Genomic DNA, 13,568 nt, shown 5'->3' with positions numbered 1-13,568 from the left:
GAGCGGGGCTACATCAGAACTACTCACACATCGATCCGGAGGCGATCATGGCGATGAAGAGTCCTCCGGGAGATGATTCCCCTCTCCGGCAGGGTGCTGGAGGCGATCTCCTGAATCCCCCGAGATGGGATTGGCGGCGGCTGCGTCTCTGGAAGGTTTTCCGTATCGTGGCTCTCGGTACTGGGGGTTTCGCGACGAAGACTATATGTAGGCGGAACGGTAGGTCAGGGGGCGTCACGAGGGCCCCACACAACAGGCCGGCGCGGCCAGGGCTTGGGCCGCGCCGCCCTATTGTGGCGCCACCTCGTGGCCCCACTTCGTTTCCTCTTCGGACTTCTGGAAGCTTCGTGGAAAAATAGGCCCCTGGGCGTTGATTTCGTCCAATTCCGAGAATATTTCCTTACTAGGATTTCCGAAACCAAAAACAGCAGTAAAACGAAGAATCGGCTCTTCGGCATCTCGTCAATAGGTTAGTGCCGGTAAATGCATAATAATGACATATAATGTGTATAAAACATGTGAGTATCATCATAAAAGTAGCATGGAACATAAGAAATTATAGATACGTTTGGGACGTATCAGTTGTCAATCTCACCGGCTTGCTGTAAACAAAGGATTAAACGTATGGTGTGGAGAATGATGTTTGTTTGCAAAGAACAACAGAGAACAATGACTGCAGTAGATTGTATTTCAGATGTAAAGAATGGACCGGGGTCCACAGTTCACTAGTGGTGTCTCTCCAATAAGATAAATAGCATGTTGGGTGAACAAATTACAGTTGGGCAATTGACAAATAGAGATGCATATACATATCATGATGACTACTATGAGATTTACTTAGGGCATTACGACAAAGAACATAGACCGCTATCCGGCATGCATCTATGCCTAAAAAGTCCACCTTCGGGTTAGCATCCGCACCCCTTCCAGTATTAAGTTGCAAACAACGGACAATTGCATTAAGTACTGCGCGTAATGTAATCAACACAAATATCCTTAGACAAAGCATTGATGTTTTATCCCTAGTGGCAACAACACATCCACAACCTTAGAACTTTCCGTCACTATCCTGCATTCAATGGAGGCATGAACCCACTATCGAGCATAAATACTTCCTCTTGGAGTCACAAGTATCAACTTGGCCAGAGCCTCTACTAGCAACGGAGAGCATGCAAGAACATAAATAACACATATATGATAGATCGATAATCAACTTGACATAGTATTTAATATTCATCGGATCCCAACAAACGCAACATGTAGCATTACAAATAGATGATCCTGATCATGATAGGCAGCTCACAAGATCTAAACATGATAGCACAAGAGGAGAAGACAACCATCTAGCTACTGCTATGGACCCATAGTCTAAGGATGAACTACTCACGCATCGGTCCGGGAGGCGGGCATGGTGATGTAGAGCCCTTCGGTGATGATTCCCCTCTCCGGCAGGGTGCCGGAGGCGATCTCCAGAATCCCCCGAGATGGGATTGGCGGCGGCGTCTCAGTAACTTTTCTCGTATCGTGGCTCTCTGGGTTTTCGCGATGGAAGGAATAAATAGGCGAAGGGGCAGAGTCGGGGGGCGCCCGAGGGGCCCACCCCATATGGCGGCGCGGCCAGGGGTGGGGCCGCGCCCCCCTATGGTGTGGCCGCCTCGCGTCCCCTCTTCGTCTCCTCTTCGGTGTTCTGGAAGGCTCCGTGGAAAATAAGACCGTGGGCTTTTGTTTCGTCCAATTCCGAGAATATTTTCTGTGTAGGATTTCGAAACCAAAAACAGCAGAAAACGAGAACTGGCGCTTCAGCATCTTGTTAATAGGTTAGTGCCGGAAAATGCATCAAAATGATGAAAAGTGTATATAAAACATGTGAGTATTGTCATAAAACTAGCATGGGACATAATAAATTATAGATACGTTTGAGACGTATCAAGCATCCCCAAGCTTAGTTCCTACTCGCCCTCGAGTAGGTAAACGATAACAAGGATAATTTCTGAAGTGACATGCTACTATCATAATCTTGATCAATACTATTGTAAAGCATATGAGATGAATGAAGTGATTCGAAGCAATGGTATATAGTTTTGCTAACAAAAAGATAATGACTAAACAACTGAATCATATAGCAAAAACTTTTCATGAATAGTACTTTCAAAACAAGTATCAAAAAGACTTACATAAGAGTTAACTCATAAAGCAATAGATTCTTAATAGAAGGTTTTGAAGCAACACAAAGGATGATTAAGTTTCAAAGAATTGCTTTCAACTTGTAACATGTATATCTCATGGATAATTGTCAACATAAAGTAATATAACAAGTGCAAATAAGTAAACATGTAAGAATCAATGCACACAGTTGACACAAGTGTTTTCTTCTAAGATAGAAAGAAGTAGGTAAACTGACTCAACATAAAGTAAAAGAAAGGTCCTTCGCAGAGGGAAGCATGGATTACTCATGTGCTAGAGCTTTTTATTTTGAAAATCATGGAAACAATTTTGTCAACGGTAGTAATAATTCATATGTGTTATGCATAAAACCTCCTATAAGTTGCAAGCCTCATGCAACGAATACCAATAGTGCCTGCACCTTGTCCTAATTAGCTCGGACTTCCATGGATTATCATTGCATTACATATGTTTCAACCAAGTGTCACAAAGGGGTACCTCTATGCCACCTGTACAAAGGTCCAAGGAGATAAATCGCATTTGATTTCTCGATTTTGATAGATCTCAACTTGAAGACATCCATACCGGGACAACATAGAAAACAGATAATGGACTCCTCTTTAATGCGTTAAGCATTCAACAACAGATAATATTCTCATAAGAGATTGAGGATTAATGTCCAAGCTGAAACTTCCACCATGATACATGGCTTTGGTTGGCGGCCCAATGTTCTTCTCTAACAATATGCATACTCAAACCATTTAATCATGAGAAATCTCCCTTACTTCAGACAAGACGAACATGCATAGCAACTCACATGATATTCAACAAAGGTGTAAAAAGTTGATGGCGTCCCCAGAAACATGGTTACCGCTCAACAAGCAACTTATAAAAACTAAGATACATAGCAAGATATTCATTACGACAATAGTTTTTAGGCTACTTTCCCATGAGCTATGTATTGCAAGGACAAGGAATGAAATTTTAAAGGTAGCACGCAAGTAATTTACTTGGAATGGCAGAAAAATACCACATATAGGTAGTTATGGTGGACACAAATGGCATGGGTTTTGGCTCAAGGTTTTGGATGCACGAGAAGCATTTCCTCTCAGTACAAGGCTTTGGCTAGCAAGGTTGTTTGAAGCAAACACAAGTATGAACCGTATGACAGCAAAACTTACATCAGAACATATTGCAAGCATTATAAGAATATACACTGTCTTCCTTGTTGTTCAAACACTTTTACCAGAAAATATCTAGACTTTAGAGAGACCAATCATGCAAACCAAATTTCAACAAGCTCTACAGTAGTTCTCCACTAATAGGTTTAAACTACATGATGCAAAAGCTTAAACATGATCAACTTGAGAGCTCAAAACAATTGCCAAGTATCAAATTATTCAAGATAATATATCATTTACCACATGAAGCATTTTCTGTTTCCAACCAAATAGCAATCAACGAAGCGGCTTTCAGCTTCGCCATGAACATTAAAGTAAAGCTAAGAACACCAGTGTTCAATATGAAAAAGCGGAGCGTGTCTTTCTCCAACACAAGGAGTGATAGGATCCGATTTTATTCAAACATAAACAAAAATAAAAACAAACAGACGCTCCAAGTAAAGCACATAAGATGTGACGGAATAAAAATATAGTTTCACTAGAGGTGACCTGATAAATTGTTGATGAAGAAGGGGATGCCTTGGGCATCCCCAAGCTTAGATGCCTGAGTCTTCTTGAAATATGCAGGGATGGACCACGGGGGCATCCCCAAGCTTAGACTTTTCACTCTTCTTGATCATATCGTATCATCCTCCTCTCTTGACCCTTGAAAACTTCCTCCACACCAGACTCAAAACAATCTCATTAGAGGGTTAGTGCATAATCAAAAATTCACATGTTCAGAGAGGACACAATCATTCTTAACACTTCTGGACATTACCCAAGGATACTGAAAGTTAATGGAACAAAGAAATCCACTCAACACAGTAAAAGAAGCAATGCGAAATAAAAGGTAGAATCTGTCAAAACAGAACAGTCGGTAAAGACGAATTTTTTCGAGGCACTTAACAGGCTCAGATGAAAAAGCTCAAATTAAACGAAAGTTGCGTACATATCTGAGGATCACGCATGAATTTTTTTAGCATTTTACGAGTTTCCTACAGAGAGATCTACTCAAATTCGTGACAGGTAAAAATCTGTTTCTGCGCAGGAATCCAAATCTAGTATCAACTTTACTATCAAAGACTTTACTTGGCACAACAATGAAATAAACATGATAAGGAGAGGTTGCTACAGTAGTAACAACTTCGAAGACACAACAAAACAGTAGTAAAATAAAAACAACATGGGTTATCTCCCAAGAAGTGCTTTTCTTTAACGCCTTTCAGCTAGGCGCGTAAAGTGCAAATCAAGTAATATCAAGAGAAGAAGCATCAACATCATAATTTTCCTTAAAAACACAACTTGTCGCAGAGGGTACCTTAGATGCTCCATTATCTAAATTTCCCATAGTGGTACTAAGGGTTTTATCAATTTTAGGCTTATAATAATTCTTTGGCTTAGGCACCTTAGAGACATACATGAATATTATTTGCTCCTTTCCACATAAGCTTTCTCCTTAAACTTAAGAGAAAAAAAAGTTGAACCCAAGGTTCCCATAGCTTCTTCAAGTTCACCAATCCTATGGGTTTGATTATCATGGATAGCACAAGTTTCTAAGATAGCAATTCTTTCATTAATTCCTCCTAGGGATTTATCAAGTTTATCAGTATTATCAAGTAATATTCCCAATTTAGTCTCAACACTTGGAAGATTTTTCTCTATGGCTTCTGTAACGGCCCAGGAAAATACCCATATTAGATTTTTGGTTGTTCTTTTTCTTTTGTGCATCATCATGGCATATGCATCATATCATCCACAAGATTTTATCAAATAAAATAATATATTAAATAAAAACTATTTAAGTTTTTCCTCTCATATGGTTTATATAATAAACCCTCCCTTCTCCTTTTCTTATTTTAAATAAAACCAAAACATATATTTCAGAACCTTGCAAATTTATTCGGAAAACCAAATCTAGATTTTTCAAATCTGTCAAAACCCACCTCTAATCCCATTCCTTGGCCGGAGGAATTCAGCAATAAAAGAAGAGAAGAAGCAGCAATCAGCGGCCCAGCTACGTGACTGATCTCTCCTTCAGCTACTAGTAATTTCTCCACCAAAGAAGCCCACCTTGGCTAATCTTTCCACCGAAGCAGCCCATCAACAACTCATCCACGCAGTGCTTCTTCAACCTGTACGGCAAGCATCCCAGCGGAGCCACGTCGCACAGCAGCGCGATGGGACGGCTCCCATGCAACCGCTCCTCCCTATAAAATCGAGCAGCCACCATTTCTTTCGAACCCTAGCATTCCTACTTCCTCCCGGTACCCGCCGCCACTCCTCTCTTCCTCCACCTTGGTCGCGTCGACCGCTGCTCCGGCCGGCCGTCCGTCAAGTTCTCCGGCGCTGCTCTTCGTCGACCTTGTCTGCGCCGCCAAGCTCTGCGAATGCCGGCGTCCGCTCGCCCAAGATCCTCCCGACGTGCTCGACCGTGTCCGCGTCCTGCACGGCGTCCCAGTCTCGGCGCCTCGCCAAGATCTCCGTCTTCCTCGCCGGCCGTCGGGCCAGCACGTTCTCGTCATCAATGACCTGTGCCGCGTCCGCATGTCGCCGTCGTTGTCCGTCTCCGCCGTGCGCTGTTGCGCGCCTCTACTTGCCTCCCGCCGTCGTCCTCCGCGTGCATGGCCAGTGTCGGCTACTTCTGCAAGCCTCCGCCTTGCGCCGCACCTTCTCCAACCATCCTGTGCATGCCGGCCGCTCGTCGACCCAGACCCCAGGCGTCCGCGCGTGGGGCGCAGTTCTGCCCCGTCCCGGTCTCCTTCGACGTCTGCATCCGCGTCCTCGTCGCCAGCTCCCTGGTGAGACTCATGCTCCAACCGCTCCGCCCATCTCCGCCTCCGGCCGTTTTCCGCCTCCGTCAAGAACGCCATCCGCCGGCAGGGCTTGTCTCCGTTCTTCTGGTCTCTGTCGCGTCGCCAGCCAGGTAGTCTCAAGTTCCTTCTTTCCCCGACCCGCAGATTTCGCTGCTGATCTCGGGCATAGGGGATATCGCGGCCGTTGCTATCGCATAGGGATTCGAGTCATCTGTTGACCAAACTGCATGCATGTGTCTATATACCCGGGTATTGAGAGTATAGCAGCTTTTCTGGACGTATGTATTGCATGGAAGATTCCCTTTGGGTGGGGCCGGACCTGCACAGGGCGCTCAAGTCAGCACATGCCCCTGTCTGAGCTCGCTCGATGTAGAAGAATATTCGCTCGTTTCCCTCGCTCTCTCCGCCGCCGGCCAAGGCCAAACCGCTGTTTCCTTCCATCTCCATTTGCTGCTTCCGTGGCGGGTGAGAGAGGTCTTACGGCAACCGCGTTTTGGTGGTGGCAGCGCCGCCGCCGTCCGCCGCATCGAGTAAGTTTCTGGCAGCTCCTACCCCACCTCGGTGGCGCCGCCGCCGTCCGCCGCATCGAGTAAGTTTCTGGCAGCTCCTACCCCACCTCGGTGGCGCCTTTGCCGGCGGCATCGAGGAGCTGGTCCGGTCCTGGGAACGGCCCTTTTGGTGCCCTTGGGCATGGATGGCGAGGCGGCAGCGGTGGCTTTCGGCTTGTGTCCTCGGGCTCGTGCCTCGCTTCGATGGCGTTGGATTCCGTCGCCATTGACGAAATTCTGGAGGCCTGTATAGTAGTCAGTGGGCAGCGACGGCAGTCCGGCCCGTTCCGCTTCGTGTCCACGGTGGCTTCCGGTAGGCGGTAGCTACCTACCTCCCGTTTATGGTCTGGGCAAGAGGGGTGGTTAGCTCCGGTGGCTATTCCCAGCGTGGAAGAGGAGCCGGACCTGGCGAAATTCAGGTTTCTTCCTGAGGCCTGCGGCGAGTTCGCTTGCACAGCAACGTCAAGGATCTGATTGCTTTTCGTAATTTTCATAGAGGTTGTCTGTGCTTTTTTCCAAGGGGCTGTTCATGTACTTTTGGAATCTTCTGATGTGTGCACGTTGGATGTACTCTGTTTTTTAATATTAGTCTCATCTGTTCGTCTAGAAAAAAACATTGCAGATTGTAGAGTTCTTAAAAAATTTCTTACAAAGTACATATGACATACCCATAAAGTCCTGTGTGTTTCAAAAAAAAAAAAACTATGTGCTTATCCATAAATTGCAAAGATTCTCTACATACTGATGTGAGGAGTTCTACTTTTTTGTCTTACAGAGTACATATAACATATCTATAAAGTCCTATGCATTCATAGATGGCAGTGATTTTTAACACTGCGATTGTAGAGTCCTTCCATTTTTTTACCAAGTCCGTACACTATCTTCACAAGGTTCCATGCTTTTATCTCATGAACTCGGGTGTCAAATCATATCAACGGAATCTGGTCATGGCCAAACCGAAGCACAGAGCAACCCCAAATCAAGTTAGCTAATTCTCTGTTGATTTTTTTTTTGCTAATTCGCCAAACACATAGCAAATTACCTACAATCTCTGGACCCATCCTAATAGTAGTAGCGACCCAATTATTTAGATCCTGCCAAAAATAAGATGCAACACAAGAAAACCTGTGTGCAGTTGATATGCACCCAAAAAAAATTGGTGGCTCTAGATAAAGAAAAACATAAACCAGATTCTTGATAGCATCTCTAGCAGAAATCCTAGACCGTAAACCCCAAAAATGTGGATGCAGTAGGGAGTCTTTCCCTACTGTATTTGTGTTAAAAAAGAATGTGTGGATGCACACCGGGAAAAATGAGATTTACGAGTCGAAAAAAGCCTCCGCAGAGCAAAACACCATAAAATTAGACACTAAAAATGCATATTTTGGAATATTCCTTTCTTCTTCCTCTAGGCATTGTCTGAGCCGTCTGCCTTCCTGTCGCCCTGTCGATTGAAAAAATCACCTCGCGCGAACACATTTCGCCGGTAGACCTGCAGAATCCCGTATGCAGATTGGCCTGTAGAATCGACTCCGAAACCCTAATTATGGAGATCGTGGGCTTATATGCAGGTTGGCCTATAAACAAATTTACAGGTTTGACCATTTTGCGATGTCTGATTTGGCCAAAAAAGTCAAAACCCCCAAACTGACTTGAAATATCTGGGTTTGACCAATTTGGGAAGTTGCTAGAGATGCTCTGACATGCCTCCCTCTCACAGCTCAACCGTCTCCAGCGTGTTGAAGAGCTCCGCCTTGAGCCCATGACCGCCCGCACCGGACTCTACGCATGTGCAAACCGCAGGTCAGAGGTGTAGCACTTCGGCACCTAGAAGACCCAGCTCCAGCGTATAAAATACATATTTTTCGCGTTCTTGATTTAGTCAGAATCAAGTTTTACAAAGTTTTATAGAAAATATAGAAAAATATATTAACATCCATGATACCAAATACATATAATATAAAAATGTATTCTATCATGATTCTAATACAATGATAGTATATCTCAAATGTCAATATTTAAATAAAAAAATTAATCGAAGTTCACAAAGTTTGACTTTGACCAAACCCGGACCACGAAGTAATTGTGAACAGAGGGAATACTGAAGAGCGGTGACGCGAATCCCCTTGGATGTTGGAAGATTCTATACATAAATTAAATTTGAGAATTCTGGTGTCTGCGAGCTGAAACAATTCACAGTGGAACAAAGAGTAAATGACAATGGAGTGGCCATTCCTCTCGATTTAGCCCATGTCTCCCTACCCACGGCCGTCGTGGCTTGGGAGCAGCAACCGTGGTCACGGCCGTCGTGGACTGGGAGGAGCAACCGTGGAATACAACTGGCTTGGTGTTGGTTCGGCCGACGAAAACACATATTTGGCTTCAAATTCGAGTTTGATGGGGCAATTTTGCTAGCGGTGTTATAGCTCCTCTAGTTTTTGCACGCTTTAGCCATAATTAGCGGCACTTTAGCGGATAAACAGGCTTAGCATCGCGAAAGGATGTTCGAGAAGCTATAGCGCAACTATAGGAGGCTATTTTTTTTTCCTTAGTCCATACAGTCCTTACAAAAAACTTCAAATCGTTCACGGTGAAATATCATATATAGAGTCCTTCATGTATCCTTAAATACATGCGGTATTTAATTGAGAAGAAGATGTTGGCATGGGGCCCACAAATAATTAAACACCCGCATAGTACATTGTTGCATTTCATAAGAGATAAGGAAAAACAATTCATAAAAAATATACATTTGCATCTATTATAGCCGTGTTAATACCTCTAGGTATGATTGAGTCGTCTTATTACATGACTTAGTATAGCCATGCGGTCCTTAACAAAATAACCATATCGTACACCGGGTAACAACATGCTCTATTGTACTTTTGGCCAACGAAAGTTACTTAATCCTGTAGGATAAATAAAACACCCCCCTAGAGTTGTATTGCGACTAAATGAGGAGCCAAAAGACATACAAAAAAAGACTTTCGGATTACACTCGGAACATACACTGTTTCCTCGCATATAGTAGGGCCAACTAGCCCCAGATGCATTACAACTGAACAGATTTAAAAATGGTGACACGTCAAAAAAGATAGGCTCATGCCGTGTGTGACAGATAACCCAAGAGTGGTTTACAAAGCTAGTCTAATCTGCCAATGAATGATAATGTTAGTACAGATTTGGTGCAAACCACCAAACACAAAGAATAAAAGCCGGCGTCGTTGATCCGAAAAAATGGCATCAGTGAACACGAGCAGTGTTTAACTGAATAAAGGGCTGTAAGACATCTCACTGGTTCATCACCGTATATCCCCGCGATTGACATACATTCTTCTTATGTCCTGGTATTCCACAGTTAGAATACCGTGCCTCCCTCCTAGGCTTCTTAGTGCTCTTGTCGACAGAGGGACAACTTCCAGAGTTATGTGACCTGCTGCGGCATACAGTGCAAAAACGTGTTCTTGGCACGCTAACATCATAGCCAGGTTTGGCTCTTGCTGAAGTCGGGCGGCCTAAATCCGTTTTCTTGAATGGAGCAACCATGCCAGGGGTTAGGCTAGTCCGTCCGGGTGCATCTCCATGTCCTGATCCGGCATTTATGTTTCCTCCCAGGCCTGATGCATGAAGCCTCTGTTCCAGCCCAAGACCATCACAAATCCTGCTTGCCTCTGTGATCTTGGGGATTGCATCTAACATACTGCTCATTGCAACTTCGAATGACTCTGGGTTGAAAATGAGAACTCATCAAACAGCATTTGGGTGCATGAAAAAAGGCTGACAACAATGGTTTTCAGACTCGGGGTGCTCGTTTACATAGGCATTAAACTATATGATAAGAAATCATACCGCGCATCCGCACAGGATCTCCTGCATCGTCATGCTCCCTTGTTTATTCTTCCTAGACGCCCCATATCTGATGCCGAAGCCAACCTCCCAGGAGTAGAGGTTGAAGAAGTCGAATGCTTCTGGTAAAGAATCAAACTCCATTCCTGGTTCAGGAGCAACTACCTCATCTGAATTCCTATTTCCAAATTTTCTCATTTTTAATTCCAAAGTGCTCTTCCTCCCATTTTTTGCTGTTCTGAAATCAGGGATCTTCCCGAATCGTGGCCTGTCAAACAGAAGTATAGCAATAAGAGAATGGCCGTGTGATATCTCCTAGTGGGACCTGATGCTACCCTGAACCAGCTTGTGCTCAGGAGTGTCGAGAACAGCCCATTACAAATGTAAACTACAGGCTATTCCACATCTTTCATACCGTTTCTTAAAAACCAAAAGCAAGGAAAATTCATATACTGAACCCGCATTTTTTAATCAATCAGTTTGCAATTGAAAAAAGGGCAACTGACCTCTTCACCCATGTATCAGGTTCTGTCGGTGAATCAGATGATCCAACTGCAGGAACGTCCAGATAGTCGTCTTCTACTATGCCATCATATGGCCTGCTTTGTGGATTCGGGAGCCCATGTTATGCTCTAAGCAGCAAAGCCATATTCCTTAAAACTAAATATAAACATGCTATGCAAAGCTGCGACACATATAGGACCAGAATGGACGATACTCCTAAAACATAAAAAAAACGACAAACCTCTTATTCATATAATGTGTAGACTTGGGCGATTCTGATGCAGTATCATGGGAATACTCTGGCGTCAGTTGTTCCTCTTCGAAATCGTGTGAACTGCATAAAAGAGATCAAATTACTCACTCCTCATGGTGTCCTGAAAAACGATACTCATATAACATATGGTAAAATGCCCATCGTTCCATCTCCTAAAAGCCCCCAATTTCCCTGACTCCGCAATAGGCGTAACACAAAAGAGAATGTCTACCTAATTTCCAACTCAACCACGTTTCTTTCAAGAATAGCAAGTACCGTCTAATGTGGACCTAAAATCCAACTCAACCTGATTTTCCTTTAAAAGATATGTGTTTTAGTGTGGGCCATGACCAGGTCCGGTCTGAATGTGGCATACTTGGGGATTTTGAAATAACCATAGAACAAACTAGAATTTCACTTTCAGAACGCCTCTACAGGTGCATGACAACGAAGCATTTATGTGTGGTACTTTTTAAACACGACCACATTTCTTCCTAATAGATGCGCAGTTGGTTTAATAGGTATGTTTCACAAGACCAATGTAGCTTGAAATTAAATGAAAGGATACTGGAGTATTCTCTGAACTATACATTAAATGGAAGGCTACTGATCAAATGAAAGGATACTGGAGTATTCTCTGTACTGTAAAATAAATGAATCTCCAATTATTACACCAAAGAAATAACTTGTCTTGATGAATTACAACAAAGCAAAAACAGCAAAGCAGGCTCCCTCACGACAGGGGCAAGCATGAATACTAATGCATGTCCAGAATGCTCCAGTGCACCTTTTTTCTGATTCTTTACACACACATCTAATTAGCAATTACCGTTTAATGTGGACCTAAATTCCAACTCAACCACACTTCCTTCAAAACAGATGTGTTTTAGTATGGGCCATGACCAGGTGCGGTCTGAATGTGGCATGCTTGGGGGATTTTAAAATAACCATAGAACATACTAGCATTTCACTTTCAGAACGCCTCCACAGGTGCATGATTACTCAAATTCAGATATGAGGCAGCAACATAATTAATCTCAATTGCACCATCATACTAGCCATGGGACAACAACAACTGAATTCTCTCGAGAATTAACAACATATTTCCGCACCTTTTGTTCCCTGACCCCATCGATGGAGGTGACTCGGAGAGATCGGAGCTTCCGCTACAGATTACTGGTCGGATTTCAGCGCCGAGCTCTCCGTGAAATCGCCGCTGCTTCCAGATCTCCCAGACTCGACGCTCCAGCTTGGTCTGCTGCACTCGTCTTCCGTCTGGATTGCATCCTCCCGATCTAGCCCTGGCCAATCTAGGCCTGGAACTCCCATGCTGGAGCCAGACGAGAGAAACTGAGTCAGACAGTCGCCGGCGAGAAAAACGAACTCGAATGAGGAAACAGGACTCTGAGATCCAACCTTAGGAGGAGCTAAGTGAACCCTTGGGGGCTGCCATGGACCTCCATCGCCGCCTCCCGTCGGGATCTAGGCGGAGTCGGCAGTGGTCGCTTGTGTGCTGCAGCCGCAGGGAGCAGGCGAGTGGTATTCGAACTGACCGAGCCCATGATTTGTACGATACCACACGTCGTCTGCGGGGCCCGACCGTATATCGTACGCCGTATGGTACTGCTCGCATCGCGTATTGGAGAAAAAGGCTGGTCAAACCTTGCAGCGCGTGGGCCCGGCGCCCGAATCTTACAGCGGCACAGACGGCGGTTGATATCAACAACGCCCCAGATCAGCTCCGCGAACGCATTTTCGTTCTTTCCCGTGCTTGCTCAACACCTACAGTAGACCAGCTGGTTCCTGTGTGTTTCCTTGACCAATCGATCTGTCCGTGTTTGATACCCAGTGCACCGTCCGCGTTCGTCTCAACTTTGTCTGCACTCTGCAAGCACCCCGGACTCTGCTTCACCCGCATCGGCCACGTCCGGCTCCAACCGTGACCACGCCACGGCAAGGCGCGCACCCGCCGTCGACGCCTCTGGCCGGCCGGCTCCCTCAGCTTCCGTCCACCTCCACCTATCAGCGTCGCGTGTAGCAGCAGGCAAAGGAGCTGCTTTGTCGGTTCAGTTTGGTGCAGTACACGACCACATGATCTGAAGCTAGCCCAGCTGGTTCGTTCCTTGTACTGCATCCCTGTGATCCTGTGTTCAATTCCAGAGCCATGCAAAGCCATCCTTTTTCTCTTTATTTTATTCATTTCTTCCTGGTCCCATCTGTCATTGACTAGGGCGGGTTCCTCCCAGGTGAAAAACGTCCAAACAACCCGACATCCAGT

The 13,568-nt window shown here is 44.8% G+C and overlaps 1 protein-coding gene across 2 annotated transcripts; it reads right to left on the bottom strand.

Annotated features, from left to right (window-relative positions):
* Positions 1-9,638: 9,638 nt before the first annotated feature.
* Positions 9,639-12,819, bottom strand: LOC124698820. 2 transcript variants are annotated; one of them, XR_007001134.1, is made up of 7 exons: positions 12,707-12,819; positions 12,403-12,620; positions 11,279-11,371; positions 11,040-11,132; positions 10,537-10,801; positions 10,328-10,412; positions 9,639-10,281 (listed from the first exon to the last, which is right to left on the bottom strand). XR_007001134.1 is itself a non-coding variant. In XM_047231235.1 (6 exons), exons 2-6 carry the CDS (start codon positions 12,420-12,422, stop codon positions 10,392-10,394), a joined length of 492 nt encoding a protein of 163 aa, XP_047087191.1. In that variant the 5' UTR covers positions 12,423-12,620; positions 12,707-12,819; the 3' UTR covers positions 9,646-10,391. The 2 variants fall into 2 exon arrangements, 1 of the variants encoding a protein (XP_047087191.1); XM_047231235.1 differs by having other exon boundaries at positions 9,646-10,412.
* Positions 12,820-13,568: the final 749 nt, after the last annotated feature.

This window comes from Lolium rigidum, chromosome 3 (assembly GCF_022539505.1).
Source record: "Lolium rigidum isolate FL_2022 chromosome 3, APGP_CSIRO_Lrig_0.1, whole genome shotgun sequence".
NCBI lineage: Eukaryota > Viridiplantae > Streptophyta > Magnoliopsida > Poales > Poaceae > Lolium > Lolium rigidum.
This window is presented reverse-complemented; position numbering and strand designations above follow the sequence as displayed.

Excerpts from the sequence above, each read along its gene's own strand:
- LOC124698820 (XM_047231235.1), bottom strand. The coding sequence starts at position 12,422 with ATGGGGTCAGGGAACAAAAG. Across the intron at positions 11,372-12,402 it reads ATGGGGTCAGGGAACAAAAG|TTCACACGATTTCGAAGAGG; the intron begins GTGCGGAAATAT and ends TCTTTTATGCAG. Across the intron at positions 11,133-11,278 it reads ACACATTATATGAATAAGAG|GCCATATGATGGCATAGTAG; the intron begins GTTTGTCGTTTT and ends TCCACAAAGCAG.